A 26,775-nucleotide genomic window follows, 5' to 3' on the forward strand; every position below is an offset into this window, starting at 1 on the left:
TCTTCATAGGTTTTTGTGTCGTTTCCTTCAGAGCTTCTTGATGCAGCTCTGAGTACGCTTCGATATCTTCTTTTTCTTGTCAATCATTCATGCACTTATTATTAAATAAAATATACAAAACAACACTACAGCACAGGCTATAGTGCTGTGCTGGTAAGGTGGTGCCAGCCATGAGTGAACATTAAGCATAGGTTTAATAGATAATTCTGTTTTTGAGCCTCTTGCTGCCTCCTCTCTCCTCCTCCTTTTCTGTTAAAAGATGTCCGCTGAAGTCAGGAGACCAGATGTGACAGGAGCGCCGTGGCGCCTGCCTCCTGTTCTCTGTGGCCTTGCTGCGAGCAAAGCGTCACGTCCTGTTTGTCTCTCTGTCTCTTCCTTGGTCTTCCAGAAGGGCCCTGTGGCGCCGACCGTGGCAGTGACGGCTTCGCAGCAGACGCCCATGGTCATGACCCCCCAGGCCCAGGCCCCGCCTACCTCCCAGCCAGCGGCACAGACGCAGACGAGCGTCGCAGCGGCCCCCGGAGCGCCGGTCGTGTCCCAGGTCTGTTCTCCGTCGCTTCCCAGGAAGTCAACGTTGGTTCCTGGCTGGTTCCTGGCATGGACATGGAGTCTCACACATGCCCACAAACATTTGCACCCATGCATTCACACTAGTGCATACCCAAGGACATGCAGCCAACATAAACTCTTGCTTGCTTGTAAGGCTGAAACGATTAAGCGGATTAATAATGATTAAATGGTTATCAAAACAATCGTCAACTAATTTAGTAATTGATTAATCTTTAACTGGAGCATACGGACTCAAAAAATGGCAAATTGCTGAAAGAGCAATATTCTCAGTGGAATAATTAAGCCAAAACCATACCAAAGATGTATACATTTTGTATTCAAATAAAAAAAACAACAACATTTGTCTGTAAATGGATTCTGGCTAAAACTTCTCAATAGCCATAGTCTTAGCTTCACCAGATCAAAGTCTGTAAAACAACGTCTCCTATTAAGGACCTTTTGCTATCCAATTTTTAATCGATAATATATATAAAAAAAAATCAACAATTCAACCCTACACTATATTGACGTTTTTTTTTATCTGCTGATGCATCCTTCGCTACATATGATCAAGCATACACAAAAAAATGACATGCATTATAAAATGTTGATTTTCTTATTTACGAAAGGGATTGATGTATTTATAATGTGGTATAAAAAAAGGATTAAAGGAAAAATCTTTTTTTAAGCTGACAGAATAATCAATAGATAATTCAATTACTAAAATAATCTTTAGTTGCAGTCGTACCTTTAAGCAATCAGGAACTCATAGATCTACATAGACACATGAACACAGGGAAACATACTTTTAATTGAAACAGATCTGCACTAGTGACCAGTAGCATGATTGGAAACATTCAAAATTTCAGAAACTATGAGCTTAGATAGAAATATCTATTCTATGTAAAGATAGATAGAATAGCTTGATCTTTATTTTCTAATTTAATTCATTTTACAAATTTTCTTTGTTTTTAAACATGATACAAAATATTCACCATGTTTCACAGGAGATGCAAGAAAATGTGAAGAAGTGTAAGAATTTTCTGGCTACACTTATCAAGCTGGCGTCTCACAACTCTCCATCTCCTGAGACTTCCAAGAACGTCAAAGCTCTGGTTCAGGATCTGCTGGTAGGTGTGAGAAACCAAACAAACTCTATTGCCTTCATTATTACATAAAGTGTATAGCAGCACTTTTTAATATATTTTAATAAAATGGTATTTCTTGAACATCTGAATAACTCCAGGTGGTAAATAGCCTAAATGAACTAGTCAACTTTGACCTTTTGTGTGTTTTGTATTGAATATTTCCAACCTGTAGATGGCAGCATGAAACTTTTTCCAAAATCTACTTTCTGAGCTCATGAATTTTCAACCTTCATTTTAGAATATACTTAAGGTTTTAGGACGGGGATTTGAAAGGCTTATTGTCTTTGCAAGTGTTTGGGTTTCAACATATTATGCCTAAATCACAGTGTTAATCCGCCTGGTTCTTGTTTCTCTCCTTTCTACCCGACAGGATGCCAAGATTGAACCGGAAGAGTTCACCAGCAGGCTGCAGTCTGAGCTCAAGTCGTCTCCGCAGCCTTACCTGGTGCCTTTTCTCAAGGTGGGGTTTTTGTTTGGGGATATCTTTTTAATCTATCAATTAAAATGAAAAGGCTAAATTGATTTATTCTGGTATTAATAACTGCAGCAGACATTTCTTTTAACTTTTTTTACATTTTCTCACGTTACGACCACAAAGTTAATCTTATTTGGAGTTTCTGTAACAGACCAACAACAAGTAGCTCACAATTATGAAGTGGAAGGAAGAGTGCACTTAGTTTTGAATTATTATCACAAGTAAATATGAAATGTGTATGGTATGTTTTATGTGCCACTTTTAGTCATAATTTAATAAATAACAATAAAACAACCAGTGTACCCAGCTGGTGAACTTGTTGTTGCAGCTGTATATGCTGCTTTGTGTTGCTGCGTGACTGCAATCTTCATGACCTCCCTGTGTGCGTCAACAGAAGAGCCTCCCGGCCCTGAGGCTGTCTTTGCTGAACAGTCAGCAGTCCCTGACCCAGCCCCTGCAGCAGGGAGTCAAACCAGCAGCCGGCGGCACCCCTCCTGCCATGGTGGCTGGGCCAGCTGTCCGCATACGGCACCCTAACAGCGTCAGCACCACTGCGGGTGCCAGCGTGCTGCCCGCTGGGACCATCGGACATGCAGCTGCCATGGTACGTACAGAGCAGAGCTGTGCTCCGGTGCAGACACAAACACGACAGCCATGTTCACGAGCTTGGGTCCAATTTAAATTGAACTGAAGCCCTCAATGACTCATGAGAAGAAAACGCTTACAGTGTTGTTTTCTTGACATCCTGAATTCATTAAACGGGTATGAGGAAATCCTTTGGATCACTGTTATATCATTAGTTATTGGTTGATGGGTTTTCATATCAAGCTGTATTGTTTTGCTGGGGAATGTAGAATTTTGTGATTTAATGCATCACATCTAAGAGTGAGTATGGTGATGATGCAATTCCCGTCAAAATGTCAGTGATTGGGAAAGAATAGATTTGTATGCATTCAGATCTCTGAAAGTACCCCACCTTTGATAAATGGACCTCAATAAATTGCAGAAAAACCAAATCCTTTCTCTCCTGGTAACATTCTAGCTAGATATTTGACCGCTCTTCTTATCAAGAGTGGTAAAGTTAATTTCCTGGCACAAATCTTGGGTTTTAAGCACCGTCTCTACATTTTTATTCATGCTGAGTTTATGGTCATTCCACAATGCTAATATAATTCAAAAATCAGTTTTCTTGTGTTTTTGCGTCATTGTCTGGCTGGAACACCCAGTTCTGTCCAAGTTTCAATATTCTGACCCAAACTTCTGCCCTCCGAGGAAAGAAAGTTGGTTAGGATTTTGAGGAAGTCAAAATGCCTTTTGGAGAAAATGAGACATAAGTATGATTTGAGACAAAAGTGGAGTCATTTGATCCCATAACAAGAAATATGTTGAGAGGTGTCAAGATGAAACTTTCAGTGGAAAAAAAACATGTCACCAGCTGGTGATGGTAGCATCATGCTAAGGGTCGTAATGGTACTGATGCATGGCACAAAGTGGATAAAATATAAACCAAAGACTAAACCTCTAAATACTTGAGCTTCTTTCCAAATCAACAGTTAGATGATCAAAACTTGGATGATCCAACAGGACTATTATTACAACCACATATCAGAACTTAATAGAGTTTAAATAAAGTTTCATTACATTTCACTGAGTTTAAACGACATAATAGATAGCTGGAAAACAGAAACCTTAATAATGGGTTTCATTCTTTTTTTGCTGCTCTCAAAGCTTGAAATCTTTGCAAAATTCAAATCATGCAAGTGTCAAATGGGTATCACTCTGTTTGCTGGTCTCTTTCTGCAAATACAGGATCTCCTTTAAGAGTCAAACTTTTTAATGTATCTAATTACACAGAAAGACTGCCTCTTGTCAGCCATGTGAAGGTCAGCCAAATCACCACTCCACCTGTCTCCAACAATCAGTGAGAATGTTTCCAGATTGAACAGAAATAGATTGTAGTTTGAAGGCCCAAATAAGGCTGTTCTAAAGTCGAACATTTAGTGTTTGCATACGACATTTATACTGTGTGCACAATTATTAGACAAGAGAGCAATTTGACCATGTTATCATTTTTATGCATAATATCCACACTAAATAAACTTGGATGCTTATTGGGTTTAAGCTTATCAGGTGATGTGTATTGTGTAATGAAGGAAGGTGTGGCCTAAGGACATCAACACTCTTTTATCAAGGTGTACATAATTATTAGGCAGCCTCTATTCCTCTGGGCTAATGGGACCAAAACAGATTTAACTCACTAAAAAAAATAAAAAATTGTTATGTCTTTCAAAGGGATGCACCACTCTTAAAATTTTCAAGATATTTGTATGTGATCACAGAACCACTAAACCTTTTGCTGTGGATCAGCAAAAGTGTTGTAAAAAAAGTGCTGGCAGAAAAAGTTGCAAGTCAATACAAAGAATTGGAGAGGAGCTCATACTCCTCTTTGTGGTAATAATGCTCTAACTTTTATCAAAAGTTCACCAGTCAGAACTTTGTGGCTTATTTTTGTGTTGGCTTTTCTGCTGTGAGGTTTATTGTATTAGTAATGTTTTTGATGTGAAAGAGAACAGTCCCCGTAAAATGCTGTTTACTATTTTAAAACAAAGACGTGTTTAATGGAGGTCTTTCTCTCTCGCTCTTTTGCTGCCTGAATAAACCGTAGACATGTTAGTTCCCTGTTGAAGAACTTCTTATCTACCTGTTCTTCTTTTCTTTTTAATTTAAACACCTGATTGATAGTCAAAATGATTAACTTGGACTCTCTTCCTCTCAGTAATGTGTCCACACTGTATTCTCTGTCTCTAGGTGTTGAGATAATAAGAGTAGATGAACTGCAGAGCACACATCTAGAAACCAGTAGCCTCACCAAACAACTGTAATGCATTACAGATTGTTTATGGGATTGTTTATGCTGAAGATATGCAGTCTTCTGCAGTAGGGCAGATGTTTTCACACAGTTCAAGTAAGGTCAAACTCAGATTAGCTTGGTTCAAGTGGAGGGTTTGGGGAAACCACAGGGTTCTCTCAACTCTCACCCTCATCTTCTGTTTCACCTTTGACCTGATTGCTTTCTTCTCTGTCTTTTCCCTACCTTCTCTTCCTCCTTACTTTAACTCAACTGTTCTCAATCGTTGAAAGGCAAAGATTGAGAACAGATGACACGTGGGAAAATTTTGTCAACCTTAAAATACATTTTGTATCACTGCTATGCAAATGATATTCAGTTGTGAACCTTATTTCACCCAAATGAAGTGTCTAAACCTCAGTTTCCTGAAGTGCCTAGATTCTGTTAAACAGTGGATGGCAGACCGTTTTCTTCAATTAACAGAAGACAGAACTGAAATAATTATCTTTTTAAAGCAGGAAAATGAATGTCTTGGATAAAGGAAACACTTGGATCTCTTGGTTTTTGGGCAAAGCCACTGTTGGAAAGCTTTGCATAACCTTTGATTCTACTTTTCCTTTTGATGCACACATCAAGTCTCTGTTTAATTTCTGTTTTTATCATCAGAAAAGTATTGCCAGACTAAGCTCCATTGTGTCATTTCCTGAGCTGAAAATAATAATTCATGCTTTCGTTTAATTTTGGTCAGATTATTGCAAACCACCATAGACGTGCCTTAGTAAAACCTCCTTAGATGATTGTAAATTCTTCAAAGACCTGCTGCCAGGCTTCTGACAAAATCCTCCAAGTTTTCACATGCGAGTCCAATCTTGGTGCTGCTACATTGGCTTATGGTTTATTTTATAGTGCAATTAAAGACTCTTTTACTGACTTGGAGAGCTCTTTGTGGACAGGCACCAGGTTATCTCAGAGGTCGGTGGACTCTGTGGCCGCTTTTAAAAGCCAGTAAAAGCATTATTATTAAAATCTGCTTTTTATTAAATTCTTTTTTTTGTTTATTTTTATTCATTCCTGTGAAACACTGTGATTTTTATATCTTGAAAGGTGCTATATTAATAATGTTTTACTTTCTTATTACCTTTAATGTATGTGGAAACTTGCAAAAATGATATATAGTTTGCAAACAAAGATGTTTATAGTACAAATTATTCAACAATACATAAACACATTTATAGTTTTACAGAAGGTCCAAGCAAATTTATTGGTAATTTGAATTCTAAATAAAATTGTTGAAATGCTAAAATTATTATAATACTTGGGGTAAAATCACAGTTGAAAAAATACATTATATGAAGTTGAGGTTTGAGGAGATGAATTCATTATGCAGGTAGGAATGAAAAAAGATATGCCTTTAATTCTATTTTAAAATGTTCACACTTTAGGTTGGTCCTCAGGTAGTAAATTTCTGAGTGTGGACCATAATGATGACTGAGGCCCTGTTAAAATCTGGTTTTGGAAGGACTGAACATTTTGGAGGATTTGTAATATTAGAACAGTTCTGATAAATAAGATGGATTTACACCATCTCATGAACAGCTTTATAAACACGTAAAAGGGTCCCAAAATTAATCCTTGAAGCAAAAAGTTTCAAATTTACAGATTTTCTGTGTGACGTGCTCTCCTTCTATTTTTTCCTAATCTGTAAAATATAAAAAGCTTGCACTCGTGCATCTATGTTTATTTCAGGGAAATGGTTGTAATATTTAATTAATAAATATTCTGCACTACATGAATAGCAGGATGTATAATTACTGGTCACTACTCTCAAATTAACCCACATTGTAGAAGAGGTGTACAGAGAACAGGAGAAGTTTATTCTCCAACAGCCTGCAGAACCATATCACATCAGCACACTCTCACTTCAGTCAGGGTGATTTTTGATCCGCACTTTTGTACAATTCCACCTTGCTGTTTATAAAGGAAAATATTTCACTACAACAAATAATTTTGTTAGAGGTCTGGACTTTAATTTGGCTTTCGCATTTCTGTGTTTTCTTTTTTTCAGTCGTCCTGTTGCAGATATCTTGCAATCAGATTGCAATCAGTTGCAATGATTGAAAATTTCAGCAGATGGCCTTAGATTTTTCTACAGAATACTGTAGTATGACAAGTTTGCTGTCTAAAACAAAGCTGGGAAGTACTTAACTTCGCTGAACATCTTAGGGCTGCACAATCCTAATCAAAATGGGGATCATGATTATTTTTCTAAATATTGAGATAATATGGATTTATAAAATTTGCTTCAAAATAAAATTGGTCTTTATTATTCAGCTGGATTTAGGTACTCTTAGAATTAAACCTTTACACATTTTGTCAAATTACAGCCACTAACATAAGGGTATTTTATTGTACTATATAAAAGACCAACACACAGCACTGTATATTTGTAAAGTGAAATGAAAAAGAATAGGTCTTCAAATTTGTTTTAAAAAGCAATCTCCTTGTGACATAAGTCTTTATTTGCAAATCCTCCTAACACCCTTTAATAAAATATTCAGATTCTAAAAACTCAAAACCTGGACAAGGGAGATCATCTTTTTAGAAAAAAAAAACTACAAAAAGATACTCTGACACTCTGGTGTAGCTGAAGAAAGCCGTAGCTCACGTGTGAGAATCTACTGACTTTACTTTTACTTGTGCATCATTCCTCGGCTTCTATGAAAGATGGTAGTGGTAGAATCATGCTGTGGGGATGCATTTCTGCAACAGGGACAATCTGATTCTTTTTTTCAAAGAAAAATTGTCAAAAACTTCAGTCTCTAGACAAGTAAAATCCCAACAAAACATATAAAACCTAACAAAAAACACTGAAAATTTTGTTTTAATTGTGACAAAATTAATAAAAGTCTGTGCGTTTTGAATACTTATAAAAAGGTCTTCAAGTAAATGTATAAAATGTTTTTAGATATTCATTTTTATTCTATTTGATGAATATTCTTTTTATTTGATCAATTTTAATAAGAAGGGAATTGATTGCGTGCTTTGGGATCATGTGAGTAGTCATCCCAGCATCAAGAATTGGTTTAGTCGAGGTTCTGCTCTCAGAGCAAAATGAAAACAGCAATTTTCACTTATCATCTGCCTTAAGCAGGACCTGCGGGTTAGACACCTGATTTGCTTTAGTGTGGTGTCCCATTTGTGATACAAAGTCATCATTTTGTGAACAAAAATAGAATTTTATTAAGTTTTGAACTGTGCATAACAGTACTTGGAAATTGGGATGACATATATGCTTATGTTCAAGAGGGTTTTTCAACAAACATGCTTATTTTATAAGTCTAGAGGGAAAAATGTGAAAAAAAAATAAATCTGTATTCTTAAATTACACAGCTAAAACATAATCTTTACCAAATATTGCCTTCATGCAGAGCTTAAGATTTTAATTAGAATTTAAATTATAAATATTGTAAATCATTGCCCAGTTATAATTGAGAGTTATATTTATCTTTTAGAATAACTGTGTGCAAAAGTACTGTCCAACTTTGTAGCGGGGATCACCTCTGAAATCCAAACTGAAACTTAAATTTATTGAACTTTAATTTAAAATTATTGCACTAACAAAAACAATTGTGTTTTACACATTAGTCATTATATTCATAAATCCAAGCTCAACATTTGGCTAAACATAATTTAAATGCAAACCTGGTACTATAGTTTGCTGTTAACCCCTCTCTTTGTGATTTTCAAACTTCCTACCTTTTCCAGCTTTTATTTTTTTTTATTCTGTATTAACTGTGTCGCCAACTAGCCAGAGGTGCTAGCTATCTCTGCCTATTATGAATGTATTTTTACCCTTCCCTCCCACTCCTGCAGACCCCTGCAGTGGCTCTCTGGGAAAAATAGCCTCTGTCTTTTTTCAGTAGCTTGAACAGTAATATAGCATGTGTCAGGGAATGGAAAACAAGGCTAAAAAATATGCAGCAAGAAGCAAAATGGTAGGAATGGATGGCTGAGCCAGAGGGTCGGCCTGTAGCTGCTACTAAGGAAGGAAGTGACTCTAATAGCCCAGCATCAAGCACCCTTCATCCCCCCCCCACTCTATCTGCTCCATCTTCTTTTTCTCCCTCTTTGTCTAAACTGCTATTTCACTGAGGTCTTGACTTCATTTTGCCTTTTTATCTTGAAATATCAGCAAATATAGGTCACTCACAGAGCACCTAGCGAAATTATTGATACGCATGAACATTTTCACATTTTGCCACATTACAACCATTTACCACAATGGGTTTAATAGGATTATTATGTGACAGACAAACCCAAAGCCATCCAAAAATCCTGAAGTCTAATGTAATAATGAATAGCTTTCATCCTTAAACAAATGAAAATATCACATTTGTGGCATACACATCATCTGCTCCTTTTGCTTTGACACTCCAGTTCATTAGTCACATTTGTGTAATTTAATAGTTGTGTAAACAGTTGCTTTGTAGAGTCCTCAGAGCTTTGTTAGAGAACATTTGTGAACAAACAGCATCATAGAGGAACACAGCAGGCAGGTCAGGGATAAAGTTGTGAATAAGTTTTACGGCAGGGTTATGAGATAAAACAACATCACACACTTTAAATACAGGCAGTCCAATAGCTAAAAGCACTACTGTTCACCTACCTAAAATATTACTGTTTAACTGAAATGACATGCTGTTCAGGATGAGCCTTATTCATAGAAGTAGGAGAGATTCACAGCCAAGAGTGGAGAATCAGCTGACAAAATTGGTGTCAAATATTTGTGCTGGTTTGTGCAGCAAAAATTTTTGTTTTGTCTCAAAGATATTAATAACTGTTTGCAGAGGTCATCTAAGGTCAGTTAGCCCTGCCACATTAACAAAGTCAAACAAATTTGGTGTCAATCAACTGTGGTACAAAATTTTAGCTGCACAAACATGGCACAATTAATTTCTACAAGTTTTTAACTCTATGTAACAAACAAAAATTTTGTTTCAAATGCAGCACATTTGATTGACACCATTTTTTAAAATTTTAGAAGCACAAACAAAAAAAAAAGTGCTGCACAAATGTTTGACACCAATTTTGTTTTAATTCGAAGAGAGTTCCTGCAGATAAATTTAAGTAGATAAAACATAAGCAGCTGGTGGCCAGTTTCTCATTTCTATTCTCTTGCAAAGGGTAAAAGCTGAATAATCATTTATAAAACGAAGGAGTGGTTAAACAGTTGTGCCGTAATAAACGTTTGTACAGTTTCCTTCTTTTCCTCTTTCTGATTTTTATCTCTCTTTCAAAATGCTTTAATAAAGTTTTTTTCCTTAGGGCGTGAAGACAGGAGGGACTGTCAGTGGTCCGGTCCGGATGCCCATGGTGATCACGCAGTCCATCAGACCGCAAGGTAAGGCGCTTTCAGGGCGTCTCCAACCTTATTGGACATCACTGAAGCATTCATGTGCCTCGGAAAAATAATAACAAAAGAAACTTTGCGATGGGAGGTGACACATATTTTAGTTAGAGATACAGCAAAATAGATTGAAGTTAAGGCTGCCATAATGAAACTGTAAATGTTCCCTCGGTAGGCAGGAAGATGTGTAAACAGACAGGAGCTACAGAGAGAACAGGTGCTTTTTCCTGCTCGGTTATAGAGCCTCCTCAAACATTTGTGCTGCTGCTTACTCACACTGATTCACAAACACTCTTCCCACAGAAGCCCGCAAATATCGCCCCCAACACCAACCGAGTGGAACGCTCCCCTAAGAGAGCCGCGTGCTCTCAAGTGGTGCATGTGTGTGAGCGAGTGTGTGTACCTGTTTTCGCATGAGCGTGTGTCTGTGTACGATCGGAGGTGCATACAAATTTGATCTACCCCTCTTCCAAAGATCGCCTGCAGTGAAAGATCTGTAGGTTGTTTTATGCCCGTAAATTGGAATGCGGGGATAGATCTAAAAATACTTCTCTGCGCCTCTTGGCTAGGAACATGCCTGTTAAAATCAAGTTTAAATTCACTCTGGCAGTCCTTGTGCCTCTCCGGAAAAACGTGTCTCGGAGCAGGATGCGTTTTAGGAGTGTAAGGAGAGCCGCTGAAGCACAGTGATATTGACAGAGCGACGCCAACCTGGGTTGGTTCATCTAAGCCCCCCACCTTCCCTTCACCCCCCTGTGAGGAAGACAGAGACAGCTAAAGGTAGTCCTTAGACAGGAGGATATCTGATGCAAATAGAAGGGGACACTTCAGTGATAATATTGCTTTTCTTTTTTTATTTAGCTTTTCCTCCTTCTTTGTTTTTGTTTGTCCCCTCTCCTGAACAGGAACGATAGGGAAGGGAGCCATCATACAAGCAGGCAAAAGTCCCATGGGCCTGCCTGTTCAGATCTCTGGGAATCAGAAAAACAAGCTCAACGACCCCGGAGGAGGCTCTTTCAGGTACAGACTCTGTGTGAAACACATGTCATTCCCAGATGCCACCACATGGGGGCAGCATTTTATCAAGCAGCTCTCTCCATGACTACAGGCGACTCTCTCAGCTAAGGCTATGAGTGTTTATTGGAGCTGCCTGCCTGGCCACCTGGCTGCCTGCCTGCCAGCCTGCCTGCCTGCCTGGCCGGCTGGATGATCGGTGGTCCTTTCTCTCTTCGTGCTCATCACATAGCAACACACTGCCAACCAATAGATCACCCTCACACTCGCCCTCTTTGTGTCAGTGTCACAAGTCATTGGCAGGACTGCAAATGAGCTAAATCTTAATTTAGAAAAAAGATAATTGTGTCCAGATGGTTGGAAATTCTGGATGCTGTTCTGAAAATACCTTTTGGTTAAGTCAGACATGCGGTATTATGCCTGCAGCTTTGCTCTCTTTCTCTCTCACTCTCTGGTCTTGTCTCTGCTTCTGGTGGGCCTTTGTCTCCAAAGATAAAAGGTTCCTCGCCCACATGCTGGCCTTTGTGGTCTATGCTGTGCGTGTTTTTTCTGTTTGTGCAGCATTTCTGTGCTGGTTTGAACGTACATGTTTGCATTGCTTACATCTTGTTTGTACTCCTGCTGGCGTGCACTTATAAGACTTCAAGAATATTTGCAGTTCAAGCTTGGACTCACACACGAGTAGGAGCAGGAGGCTTAGGATGACCTCAGCATGACTGGGCCAGCGCAAGAAGAGTCTGGGTCACATGGGCCAGCGGGTTCATGGTAATGGCCTCCGTCTCCTGAGGGGAAAGGCATTGCCCTCGGCTCTGATTGATAAACCAATAAATCTTTAGCTGCCTTGGTAATTAAGCTGTCAGGCTCGCTTGTTACTGATGACCTTTTCCCCCCTGCGGTGATCACAGTGGCCCACCACACACGAACGAGCTGGTTTCATCATGAACCCAATAACGCACACGGCACTACAGTCCCAGAGGAAACACGTCCTGACATCACACACCATATTTTCCTTTAATAAAGGTCAGCTGATAAACACATTTTACACAGTACTTGGCTTCTTGCAAAGAGGGCTGGATGATATGGCTGAACGACATAAGCGTTTTATGTCTATCAGCCGATATCAATAATTATTGATTAGTTTTTCTTGGTTTTAAATATGTGAAATACTGCCAAACTGGTGGCAATACATTTCCTGTTTTATCCACAGTTTTCCACATTGTTGCTTATTTTTAAGCAGTTATGAGACACAGTGGCTAAACCTTAAACTGCTGCTGTGCAAGTTACTGAACAGGGTGTTGCTAGGTAACCAACAAGTGCGTGAGTTGCTAGGTAACCAACAAGTGAGTGAGTTGCTAGGTAACCAACAAGTGAGTGAGTTAGTTGCATTTCACCTGGTTGTGAGAGGTTGAGAAGCTAGTCTATTCTGTGCCTACATCCCCCAGAATGCTGTCTGGTTTTGGATCAAAGATCAGTGAAATTATTGAACATTCTATCAGACGTTTTGTCTATTGATATTGATCACATGTCTGTTGTGATATATAATGTCGATAATTTATTTTCTAGCCTTGCTTGCAGATTTCTTCTGTTTTTTAATTTTTGCCACTCAAATTTCAATATTGGACAAACATACCCCTAGTAAACAGAAAAATCTGTTTTACAAATGAGGATTTTTCTAAGGGAGGGAAAAACATAATCTATCCAAAGCAACTTGGTCAGATGTGAGAAAAATAATTTCCCTCTAAAACCAATAATAGTTCTGCCAATCTTGGTGCCAGCAACTGCCATCATGTGATTGTGTGAAGAGGCACTGAGTTTTTTACTTTGCTATGGAGGAATTTTGTCTCTCTCCTTTGCAGAGTTGTTCTAATACATCCACACCTGAGGATTTTCAGCATGCTCTGTCTAAAGCCATGCCAGAGCACGTCAATCGCTATTGTCTCCAGGCTTTGACTTGGCCAATCCTAAACCTTTTAGTTTTTCCTAGCCATGCAGTGGTGGGCTTGTTGGACCTCTGCTGCAAAACCCAAGTGTGCTTAAGCTGTAAATCACCAGACACTGATTGAACATTCTGCTTTAAGATTTTCCCTAAGTGAATTCCACCACCATCACCATGTTTGACTGTTGACATGACATTTTTTCCTGAATACACACACCATCCAAAATGTCACACTTTTTTCATGTCAATTCATAGAATATTTTCTCAAAGTCTTGGGGATTACTTTGGGTCTTTTTGTACGTTTAGGTCAACAGTGATTTTTGCATTGGAACTCAAGCCTAGAAGTTAATTGCTGCCCAACAAGTGATTTAAGAGTATTTATCACAATTTCATTCGGCAAATCCATGATAATCACAATTGGCTAGTGCTTGAGATATAGCAGGACTTAACTGGAGATATTGTGATGTTTCAATATTGTGAGACCTTGTATGACGAGATTTTGTTACATCTCTATTATTGACCTCAATGACTTTATTTCTCATCACATCTTGAATTTCTTTAAATTGGGACAAGAAGACTTGGAAGACATTTTAATTAATATCAATTAATACTTGATGAAACAACTTGGAGGAGGTGATTACTTTTTCACTTTGTGACAGCTTGGTTGGGATGGCTTTGCCATTGGCAAATGAGTTCATTCGAAGACTGATTTTGCGTTTTCTCATATTATTGTCGTCTGATGTCAACATTGGTTTGATGTGATCCAGAAAATATAATAAAAAGCAAAGAAGAAAATAAATGTGTTGGAGCTCAAATATGTTTTCTCATGCCTTATTTTTGTGTATATGTTTCTCAATACATAAAGATTTAGCTCTCACCAAACAAACTTGCTGAACTTGGTTTGCATTTTGTTTTGTCACAGACTTCATTGTGTTCTATTACCTGCTGTATCAGAATGTTTTCATCGTTTCAGACATTTTCTAGTGAATGTGTGTTGTGGCTGTGCAATTAATATTTTTTTCCAATTACATTGGGTTCCAACAATTATGTGGACAATCTAATTGAGATGAAACAATTATTGGAGATGAAACAATTATTGGACTGCAGTCTGTTTCACAGTGATGTACTTCTTTTGTCCTGGGTTAAAAATCTAATACAGCAGTGTGCCCTCAGCTCACCCTCAAAGCTTAGACTAACTTAGACTTAAGCCCCTTGTGCAAGGTTGGTCAAGTCATCTCAAAGAGTGATGGTGGTTTGTCAATACTTTATTTTTAACGTATAGATATGTTTTTTCTTGAATCTTCCAAATGATGATCATTTTCCCACAAAGGTTAGATTTATGAGCTAACCACTAATCATGTCATTAGGTTTGCTGTTTTGTCTTACTTAAATCTGTGTAAGATGTCAAATGTTTATATATATGTATATGTTTATGTATATATATATATATATATGTATATGTTTATGTATATATATATATATGTATATATATATATATATATATATATATATATATATATATATATATATATATATATATATATATATATATATATATATCTATATATATATATGCATTTGTTTATGTATATATATATACTTGTTTTTAAAAACATGTATATACAGCTTCACCCAGTTCAAATTCTGTAAAACAAAATATCCTTTTAGGCACCTTTTGTTATCCAGTTATAAATCAGTTCAATCCAAAAAGTAGTAAACAGCTCTACACTGTTTTGATAAGTGGAGCAGAAAAGGATGACCTTTTCACACATTGATGTCAGAAGTGTTTTTTTTTTAGCTGCAAATGTATCCTTTGCTAAAAAAAGATTAAGTGCTCACCCTCGCCCCCTGTGTCACTTCCTCTTTCTCTCTTTCTCCTCAGCCTACCTTCTGCTTTCTCCCTAAACTTGCAGCTTTTAGCTCATCAGCCCAGGTTTTTGTTCCTCTCAGTACTTAACCAGCAAGTCATTCCTTGCTGGTTCCTCTTGTTTAATGTCTTTATCTCCCCGTTGTTTCCATTCCGTGTTTTGTTTCTGTATTCCTCTTTTTGTTCTGCTCTGGTTACCTGTGTCCCCTGTGTTGTTTTGTAAGTTTATTTCATTATTTTTTTTGTCTTAAAACATTCTTCAGCTACAAGCTGCCTCTGCCTTTCTGCATTTGGGTCCACTTTAAAACTACACACCATGACATATAGGATTGTTGTAGCATTTAAGGCAGTACAGTTACATTTCTTAATGTCTTTCTAATATTGTATAAAACATTTTGAAGAGGTTAAAGAAAAATGTGCAAAATGTGCCAATTTTTTTGCAGATTAATCGTGAGAATCAAGACAGTTTATTACTAATATAATCGTTAGTGGCAGTCCTTGTTGACAAATTTCAAAAAGTATTTAATTTGCACTTTGATTTACTAAAAGTTTTAGGAATGTCAATATTTGCAATCACAATATACAGTTTTTAATATACTCAGGTCAAGTAAAATTTCATTCATGCAACTCAAAAATGGATCAACGGAAGAATACTGGACCGAAAACGTCTGAGTTACAAAGACGGGTGCATTCACAAAAGTCTTTTGACTTATCAATGACAATCAGAAACAAATAGATGAAAATATACAACTACTACTTGGCTGTAATAAAAATAAATTGACAGCTGGCTTGGTCAGTTTGCACCCACCAGCCTCTCTTCCACCCAGCCTGAATCGTGTTCAGCTGCAGCCAGGCCCTGATGTGTGTATGGCTGTCACTCTGAACCTCTGGTCCCAGCGGGCCAGCTGTAGCACAAACACACACATACTCACTGCAGGGCTTGTGGGGTTTCCAATGTAGCTACAGCCTTCTGTGTAAGTGCTTGTACGTATGTGTGCGTGTGTGTGTGGTTTACAGTGCAGAGTGAAAGCAGCTGTCTCCGTGCCCCCCGCCCCACCACCCTTCTCCCTCTGTAAACACTCAACATCCGCTGTAATCACTGGCGAGCCAGCCGAGGCCCTTAGCCCTTTGCCAAACGCCAAGCTCAGTTTCAGTCCCACAAATCCAACCTTGTTCTACAGGGTGTACATACAACTGTGTGTTTTCCTACAGAATATAAACATGGTACATGGCCCTGCAAAAGTATTCATACCCCTTAAACTTTGTAAAGATTTTAAAATCACTGATTTTACTGGGATTTTATGTGATGGAATCCATTCATAGATTTGCATTCATACCACTTTACAAGTGGTATGAATTGCAAACAATTGTATCCAGAAGCTGCCTACCTAGTAAACAGAGGCCAGATCTGTGAGGCCTCCGAGGGTCATTATAGTAAGTTGAAACGCTAAGCTTGGTTATCTTATGTCTGTACCTACAAACCTACCCAGTCATGGTTATTTCAAATGCATACCCCATCTTTAAAATTTGTATTTGTAAAACAAATTGCAAACCCTGCACCCTTTTCCTTTAATTTTGTGTTGGTCGAGCACATAAAATACATTAAACATGGCTACATGTAAAATACTCAAGCGGTATGAATACTTTATCAAGGTACCATACATGTGCTCAATATTTTCGACTTTTTTCAGTGAATTTGAAACACCATGCCTTTGTGGTTTTGTCTTCTGTTGACCTGTAAGCTGCTATGTGGTGTCCTTGTTACGTGAAAAAGAAACTTCATAAATAAAATGTGTCTGTTATCTTGTAAGGAATAGTTTAGATCAGGATTATGGGTAGCAACAATAATAATTATGTCCACATTTGCTTTTTTGGACAATTCTTTTAGGATCTCTAAGAATTTTAAATATAATAAATACACGTAGGATGATTTAGGACTCTCATCTCACCTCTGAGATTTTCTTTTAAACCAAATCTTTCCTATCCAGGTATTTTGTGCAAACCAAGTGTGGGTGGTTTTCTAAATTAATTCCAGTAACTTACTAAACATTGTGCTTGTTAGCTTGTTGCTGAGTTGTTTGGCATCTCTTTAGCCATCACTACTACTGAAACCATTCGGATCATGAGCACATTTTCAGTGAACTGCCCAGGGAACCTAAAGGTGCCTTAAGGAGAATACCTCACTCCAGTGGCTCATCTCTCTCAGCATAGATGCAACAGCATGCATGGCCTGGGTGTTAGTCACAGGGATCAATCAGGGGCCCCCTGCAAGGGCTCAGAGACCTTTATCCACAGGGACGGGGAGGGGGTGTTAGCGGGCGTGAGGGACACAGAAGATCTGAACAGACCCCCATACACACACACGCACGCACACACACACATATGTACACCCACCACTTTTAAATGGCAGGTTCAGTCCTCCCACCTATGGCATGCCCTGGCTGAGACACGGGCTTGATATGGAAACAGCATGCATATGTATTCATGTGACCCCCAGCTCCATGTCCCCGAGCCAAATCTGACCAATAACTGAGAGGTTGTCCTTTAGCTTCTGTGGAAGCTAACTACATCGCCTCTTTATTAGTTCAGGGGTATGATCTGGAATATTTTAAATTTAATGTTTAGTTCCCTTCATTTAATGTAAGAGCCGTCACTGCCATTTTTATTTTATTTCAGCCACACTGATATTTGTAACCATGAAACCAGACCGTAAAAATGAGCATTCTGTTAATTTTTTTTGGGGAAGGTTCAAAATGAAGCAGCACATTTTGTTTGATTTAAGGTGCAGCTGTAGTTGTACCAACATGCTGTAGAGATAAACCAATGCAAAATTGTGTATAATTGTAAAACCAAAGGAAAATGATGTGAAATCCAGCAGAATTTGTTGAGGTCTTCTAGATAAACTAAACAAAAATTTAAAACAGAAGTTATTCTGTTGTTTCTTAACTTCTACATAAAGGGCAGATTTATAGAGTACATAAGTAATAGTTGTTGTTTATTTCAATCGTTCCTGTTGTAGCGCCACCACAGGTGAGAGGGGGAACAGGTTTTTCAAAGGGTTTGATCTTTTGACACAGTTCAGTGTGAAAGCAAACCACACCTGAAAAAAAAGCAACAAATGTTACGATTTTTGTTCCCAATCAAACAGAGTTTATCAGACTATCAAGTGTGAAAACACCCTTAGGATTATATTTGTTAGATATTTTCAATGAGTACAGAGCTACAAGGATATAGCAGACTTTTATTAGCTTTTATTTGGCATTAATTCAGTAGTACTTTCCATATTCATCTTTTTTTAAGTGTTTGAACTGGCTGCCTCTCTTTTGACCTTGGAAAATATGGCCCCCAGCATCCTCAGGTATACTGTACAACACAGATCCATACATGTTGTGTAGATTATCTCTGAAGGTTTAATTAGGATGTTGGAAAAAAGCAAGAGAGGGAAGAGAGAGAAGGTAAAAGTGTGTGGTGTTTTGGGAACTACTCTAATTGTCTTTGTCAACCTCCCGCCGTGGTGTCAGGTTTCATATCGGCTCTCTGCGGCAGTACCGAGAAGCAGTAGGGCATCAGCAGGATGGAGCTGGCTGATGGTTTGTGCCCACTCTCCAAGATGCCTAAATTCACTCTTGGACCCTGTAAACCTGCATACACAACATCACAGCAACACAAGCGCACGCACCAACCTACAGCAGCGGCACAGACGTAAACGACCACTGAGTTGAGCCAGTGAGTGGCAGGAGGCCACCCTGTGTGTGTTCTGTAGGTCTTTGTTCTCTCTGTCAAAGACACTCAGGAAATCTGCTGCTAGCTTTGGGCCAGTCCTGTAAACACAACATGTCACTGCTCTGCTAATTTAGGCCAGAATCACAATCCTTACTTGCCAAGTATAGTGATCGCAGGGGGATTTTTCATGGTGTCAAATCACAAGGAAAATATACAGACAGGAAATGTTTCTGACGTCCCAACCTGCAAGTAAAACGACCACGGCACAAATTACGTATGTCTATTTTTTTCCTGTTACTGCTAAAATGAAATACCAACTAAATCTAAACATGGCAAACATTACAACTGGAATGATCAGTGCATAAAGAAAATGCATAAGGAGGTGTTGCAGAGCGGTGTGTAAATAGAGCTTGTTGACTGTTATTTATTGCCAATCCTCAGGAGCATCCTTACCCTGCAAACTCCTTCCGAACACTCTTCATCTCCTCGCCTTTCTAAGTGTTGACACTAATAGACTCTGGAATGAGAAGCCTGTGCCATTATGACCAAAGTATATCCTTGTCTAAAAAATAAGGAAAGAAAAACTAATGCATAATTTCTCCCAGGCAAATAATATTCATGAGAAAAAAAACGGATCCCTAAGATATTTTTTTCCAAGGAGTAAATGTTAATAATGTTGTGACATGAATACTGATAGGGAAAGAGGATTTTAATGTTGGATATATGGTTTTTCACGCGTCAATACAGCCTCTAACAACTATTAGTAATGTGAAGATATGGCATCGTTATGTCGTTCTTACCAGAGAAGAAGTTACTTTACCGCTCTGTGTGCATTTAGTTGCCTAAAACGACTGCTGTCTCCCATAAATAGAGAATTCTCTATCTTATTTTGGTTTTCACAAGTTCTAAACATTCACAAGTTTCTTAAGGAGATTAACTTTTTATTCCAACTTTACAACACTTCATGGCTTATATCAACCTTGTTGTTGCTTTGTTTGATGGTGTGTTTCTTCTTGCCACTCTTTTATGTCTGTGAAGTAAATGACTAATATTTGTCACTTGCTTCTGAAGTTCCTGAATTTATCCAACTTATCTATCTTACCTTGTGTGTTTCTTGGTCCTTTAACAAACCTCTGAGGCTTTCACAACTGGATTTATACTGAGATTTAATAACACATTGGGAGACTCTGTCTGTTAGCATGGGATTTTATTTAGGGGAATAACAGTAAAATGGGCTGATTGCAATAGGCATGCCAAAGTATGCAATTGGTAAAAAAAACAAAATAATATTCATAACTTTCATTCTCCAATTACACTCTACTTTTTGTTTGTCATAAATCCAAATAAATGAAATACCCTGAAGTCTGAGGTTGTAGTGGGACAAATAAGTTTCAATTATATTTCCAATTTTGAAAATTGGAAAGATAAGAGAACATGCAATTCACATAAGAAAGATATGTGTTTAACTTCCTTGGTCAGAATATACAGTATAGCCACATAAATAGCTACATCCCCGTACATATTCTGCAGTCAAAGTTATGATTTAAAGGTTGCAAACACTGGAGCTGTGACAAACGACGCTAAATGACGACCCTTGTTTTTTTTTAACCACCACATGGTTGGAGGTGGGGGGCAAAGAAAATCCCTAATCCTCACTGTTAGAGAGCAACATCAAAGGAGGACATCGTGGAGTCACCAAAGCCCCATAACAGAATGATTTTTAAGGATTTTGTATATGTTGTTGGGGGTGTCGGTATCAGAGGAGGGCACTGTATTACTAGCTTAAATCCTGTAATTCTCTTAGTATTTAGCCTTTATCAGTGTCTTTTTGGTGTTTGTTCTCCTGGAATTATGTTTTTAAGTATACATCTGTAACTAACATAAATGCCTAAAGTTAGTTTTAATCTCAAATTTTACAGAGACGATGATGACATCAATGATGTGGCCTCCATGGCCGGGGTGAATCTGAATGAGGAGAGCGCCAGAATACTTGCAACCAATTCTGAGCTGATGGGAACTCAGATCCGGTCGTGTAAAGATGAGGCCTTTCTCCATCCGGGTTTGCTACATCGACGAATCCTGGAAACTGGTGAGATCTGTTCACATCATCCACCGTGCAACACAAGACTGAAGTGGTCAAATTTTGATCTGCAGTTTTAGTGAATCATTTGACCTGGAAATAAAGCCAATTTTAAGAACCTTATAAAATTAGAAGATAGAACATAAGAAGATGTAAGAATAACACCAAAATGTCAGAGTTGCATCTTGTAACATGAATTTGCACAGTAAGCATTTATATCTTTAAAGAAAACAGGATCTCCTGATGTAAGTTCCAGACAAACTAAATGTTTATCTCAGCTCTGAGATTTTCTAAATGCTTCAAACAGAAATCCAGAAAGTTTATGCTGCAAAGAGGATAAAACAGAGGAAATTGGCTGAAACACATTCAAGCCTTCCTGTGTCTAACAGTCTTACTCTCTTTTGCTGCAGTCTAAATAAACTGCAGATATGTAATTTAAACATTTCATTTTGAGTACCTCTCTGATGCTGAAATAGCTAATTGTGTTTTTTCTCCCCTCAGTATGAGGAGGCACTCTGAAGAGTGTTTTTGTAAAAAAAAAAAAAAAAAATAAAAAATAAAAAAAAGGTAGTAGCTGCTAGCGTAGTATGTTCACTGAATGGAAAAAAGATTTGAAAAAGATTGTGACTCTCAAATTACTGATAAGCGTTGATCAAGAAGAAATTCATCCAGGTTGGTTTCTCAGAGCAACTCCAAATTCTTATAAATCAAAGGTTTCTGTTGGTTTTCCTAACATGCTGATAAATATTCAAAATAATCTTCTGCAGCTCTTTTAGAACCTCTGTCTTTAGCCATTTTTTTCATGGGACAGATTGTATTTAGTGTCATGACTAAAGACAGTGATGATTTTGACTCCCTCCATAGCGGAGGCTGAATATTCTCTTGTTTGTACGTGGTTTGAATTTGCTGCACCTAACAATTCTTTCACCTCCTTTAATCAATTCTTCAGTGGCTGACTGAACTTACTGGACCTCGGGCACAGACATAAATACTTCATGGGTTTGTCTTCTGAAGAGTGACTCTCATACTGTCCCCCTGACTAAAATAGGTTGTTTTTAAAGGAATTAAACATAGTGGTGATGTTTTGATTTAGTCTGTTTTAGTGCATTTTAAAACCGATGGTACACAGTGTTTCAGCTGTTAAACGCTTAGTGATGTTTCTGTGTTGGAAAAAGCAGGACTTTATTGTCTCTAATGACTCCACAGTCATAGTGGAGCCAAACTTAACAGCAAGGTTTCCAAGACTTTACTGAACAGAAGAGCTTAATTCACCAAGGTCTTTCTGGCAAATTGACGGTGCTCAGGGGCAATAATAGGAGTTTTGGTATTTTCTGAGTTTAACTGTAGGTAATTATGCCATAGCTAGCTTGTCTTTTCATCACAAATGACAGCTTATTGTGTACGTTGGACTAAAATGACCAATGAAACAAAATATCAACATAAAGATGATATATTCCCATCATCTTTATTTTGATGATATTCAGTTGTATATATTAAGATTTTTTTAAACTGTCCTACAGGAAAAATGGATTAGATGAATAGAATCAGTCCCAAACCTGAACCTACAACCACCCAGATTTCTGGCTAATGGATTCAGACATCAGTTGTTTTATAGTCCTGAGGCAAAAATTATTTCCAACAGTTTAGGGGATAATCAGAAGTCAGCACTCTTCACATGTTTGCTTTCTTACCCAGATGATCTTTGCTGCATTATTTTTCTATGCTTCACCTCCATTGAACATATCCCTAGTAACAGCAGTCAATCAGTTCCCTGATTATAGTGATACGCGGTGATGGGTATCAAGAGGGTGTGATAATGTACAGTGTCATCATCTATGATGGTTTACAACTTGAGAGTTATACAAATTTATTTTGTGTCAGAAAAAGGACAGCATGAAAAAAAATTTGCGCTTTTTCAAATAAGATGTTGGAAAAGATGATTTACACTACTGGTTTATGTATAATACTTTCAATACTTCTAACTCTGAAACATGTTAAGCCGTTAAATATTCTTAGAATGCACACTAAAATGTATAAAAGGTTATATAGGGTGTTCCTACTCTAAATGAAACTTTTCCTGGCATCTTTCTCCTGTGCAACGGATCAAAAAACACACAATGTAATTTCACAAGACGGGGAGCCTGGCGCCCTCATCTCGTTTCATCTCAATTAAAGTATCTTTAGTGTAGCATGGGGGCCTGCAGGTCATGTTTTGTTACGTGGACTCTTGGCATGGTTGTTATCCCGTCACCTTGGGGTAAAGGGGTTGTTTTAAAATATAAATCTTTCCTCGGGGTAGCACACAGCATGATACGGGGCAGGAGGCTAGGGTGCCCCCTGCTGGGGAAGTGGCACTTATGCAGCTTTGTTGTGTCAGTGATTGGTCTCTGTGCGCTCACAGCTGACAGCAATCCAAGGGAGGCTCCCCCAGCCTGCCAGCTCTACTCAATCAGAGAAGAGCCGCTGCTCCACTCTATTGTACAGCCCTGGTTTATTATATTAGCATCCTACTAAAACTTCATTATGATTCTTTCCTTACTTCATAAAAACATTTTTCAGTATAAATATCTGGATTCCATTTTTTTATTTTTTATTTGGCAGAGGTAAAATATATCTTGCATCCATGTCCATATCATTTATAGTGTGTTTTTTCTGTTTGTTCTCCACTCTTTCATTTATCCCTAGCAAAGGAACGCCTATTCTAGTCATCTTTTATCAAACTTCTCTCTACTTCCCTTCATTACTCTCCAGGCTTGTCCAGCCACATGGGGAGGAGGGACCCAAATCACAGCTGGGGTTCTCTAGAAAAAACTCCTCAAAGTAACGATAGTCCTCTTCTGCCTTACAGGTCTCTGAGCGCATGTAGGGGTACTTGAAAAATGTTTTCTGAAAATGTGGTGTAAACAAGTTCTTCTACTACACGAGAAGTCAAATAAATTAATTTGATCACTTGTTTCTCTAAAAGAGTGTTGATACATACCCTTTACAGCATTGTTGAGTTTTGTAAGAAGTGATTTTTGACTTTGAATGCTAAACTAGACTTTACTCACATTCAGATCCACAACATATAAATTATAGTTAGTGTCTTGTGGTGCACTAACCTGGGAGGAGGTTGTACTAAGGTTCCACTAACCTGCAGAGCATAGCATTGCATTCACATTAGCAAAAATATTAGCATTTCACTTCCACCCACTAGTGCACTGCCTTGCGGACCACGCATTAGCATTAGCCTTTTCCCTATAATAACTATTTTAGCAATTTTTTTATTGATTAACTATGTTTAGTGTACTGAATGGAGCAAGTGTTGGTAAAAATGTTGAATTTTTACTTTTGCGAAAGTATAAATCAGAAGGCAGTTCATTAACATTAGCCCCCCACTAGTGTGATAAAATGTGTAGCACTTCTCCTACACAAAACTTTAGCTATGTTTTGTGTAGAGGTTTGACTGAAAGCTGGAATAAAAAAAGAGGATAAAAGATTGTTGTGTAATATTTATCTAGTTCCAATTTTGTAAGATTCATTTTTAAAAAATGAATCTACAAATTCATTTCATATATGAATTTGCTAAAAATTTTGTTTTTAGCAAATTTAACATAACATAGCTATGCTAAGCATACTGATTGGAGGAAGTTAATGTAAGACAACATGCTAGTGATACCTCACATGGCACTGGCAGCATTAAGGCTAACATTAGTATTTTGGCTAATTTTAGCTTATATAGTAATTTTAACACATTGAATGAAGTAAGTCCATGTTACTCAACGTGCTTCTCAATCTCCACATGCTATTGAGTACATTGTAGGCCCCATTTAAATTTCTTCAGAAATGTTCTGGTTATCAAACTAACATGCACGTCATGCAGCAAAGACTTGTGCCCCAACTATTATTGATTAATTATATTTTGTTCATTTATGACTCCAGTTTTAACATTTGTGGTCGGTAGGTTAGAAATCGGAGTTGCCCAAGAAAACTGCAATCCTGTATTTCTAATTACTATGGTGCATAATATGTCCAACATTTTTTCTGTTCCTCTTGTTGGAGTAAAACCCAAAGAACTAAGGCTTGTTGATCATTAGTCTGTTCTATTTCTAGATGAAGTGTTATAATTAGTATGAGCTCCAGAAACTGTTTTGCTCACAGAAATTTTCCTCTCATTCTGCAGCTGAATCTCCTAAACCTTTTCTGAAATATTAATGTCCCAGAAAGATTGTATTTTTAGGGAGTGGAAGCCTGTTAGCAGTTTTCCTGTGACCTCTTAGTATTGCCGCATGTGTTGCCACTGCAATTATAATAGCAAGAGGGCTTCTTCCATCTGTTCAAAGCTTGAGCAGTTGAAGAGTGTATGTATTGTTCGGCTGACTTAAATAATTGGTGTGTTTTACTTAAAAGGGTTCCAGAGAGAAAATTATGTTAATGGAATAATTTAAAAGGAGGTTGGAAACAGATACTAACCCTACCAAAGTCTGTCCTCCTCTCTTTTGTTATGTCTTCAGATGAATTTTGCTCCAAGGAAACTAAATTATCCTTCTGCAGAAAGAGATGGTCAATGTCAGTTCCACACTGGAAGAAGCTCAGTTAATAAAACCACTCTGGAATTCACACTAAGACTATGAAACAAATTAACTTTTCCATGTGATGAGTCCTCCATCTTCAAGTTGATTGCCCCTGATAATCTGTACAGTTCTCCTTGTGTGTGGATGCTACGCAATAGCGATGGACGTGTGTATGTTGTGGGTCTTTTGTGTTTATTTGTAGTGTTATATAGTAAATATACCATACTTAAATGTTCTTCACAGCTAAGAAGTTTGGAGTGACAGAGGTTCCCATGGAAGCCGTGACATTCATCTCACACGCTGCACAGTCTCGACTCCGAACTGTGGTAGAAAAGGTTTCTATCATCGCACAGCATCGAATCGACTCCTGTAAGGTAAATGTCTCAACAAAGTTTAGTTGCAGTTTTAACTATACAGTCACAAAACCCAGTGTGTCTTTTTGGGATTTTGTCTGACATAACAACATTACATAAAAGTACATAATTGTGAAGTAGGAGGGAAAATAATACACTTCTTTTGCTATTTCCTTAAAAACGTTTTTTAAAATTTGAGAAGTGTGGCATGCATTTGTATTCAACTCCTTTTACTATGATATTCCTTCATAAAATTCAGTGCAACCAACTTACTTCTCTATTTTCTTTATAAGCAACTGGTGTCTTTTTAAATTATTATTAAAGAAGCAATTCGGTATGCCCTCAGTTACTCTGGAAGAGCTGCAGAGAGCCAAAGCTCTCTTGGGAGAAAGTATTGACTTGACAACTATTAGTTGTGCACTAAAGAGAGCGTGCTGAGAATTGAGCCATTTTTGAAAGAAAACCATAATAAGTCCCATTTGCAGTTTGCTAAGTGAAATCAGATTTATTTTTAAAGCACATTTAAAAACAGTTGTTGCATCAGAACAAAGAAGACATAAAACCGCAATTGATTAAAATTAAAAAGCCCTCAGAACAACTTAATCATAAACAAAGAAGTGGTGATGATCTCCTTCCATACAGCGTCTGTGTGAGAAGCACAGTAGATTGTGTTGTTGAAGACGGTGATGGAGGCATTGCAGTTAATGAAGCTGTAACTGCAACTAAGTTAATGTTCCTCATTCCTATAGGTATTATGTTTGAATAATCATCTTCTTAAATTTTATATTTAATCTATCTATACTAGCAGGTATAGATAAATTA

The 26,775-nt window shown here is 37.8% G+C and overlaps 1 protein-coding gene across 4 annotated transcripts in view; it reads left to right on the forward strand.

Moving 5' to 3' along the window:
- Window positions 1-26,775, forward strand: part of LOC122819927 (transcription initiation factor TFIID subunit 4-like) — a 98,930-nt gene that overhangs the window by 13,480 nt on the left and 58,675 nt on the right. For all 4 annotated transcript variants that reach the window (XM_044096996.1, XM_044097005.1, XM_044097017.1 and 1 more), the window contains 8 exons: window positions 389-541; window positions 1,557-1,679; window positions 2,068-2,157; window positions 2,567-2,776; window positions 10,346-10,421; window positions 11,333-11,447; window positions 20,887-21,056; window positions 25,844-25,974. In XM_044096996.1, coding sequence (XP_043952931.1) covers window positions 389-541; window positions 1,557-1,679; window positions 2,068-2,157; window positions 2,567-2,776; window positions 10,346-10,421; window positions 11,333-11,447; window positions 20,887-21,056; window positions 25,844-25,974 — 1,068 coding nt within the window. The remainder of the gene's footprint in view (window positions 1-388; window positions 542-1,556; window positions 1,680-2,067; window positions 2,158-2,566; window positions 2,777-10,345; window positions 10,422-11,332; window positions 11,448-20,886; window positions 21,057-25,843; window positions 25,975-26,775) is intronic.

The sequence above is a fragment of the Gambusia affinis genome, linkage group LG02 (genome assembly GCF_019740435.1).
Source record: "Gambusia affinis linkage group LG02, SWU_Gaff_1.0, whole genome shotgun sequence".
Taxonomy (NCBI): Eukaryota; Metazoa; Chordata; class Actinopteri; order Cyprinodontiformes; family Poeciliidae; genus Gambusia; species Gambusia affinis.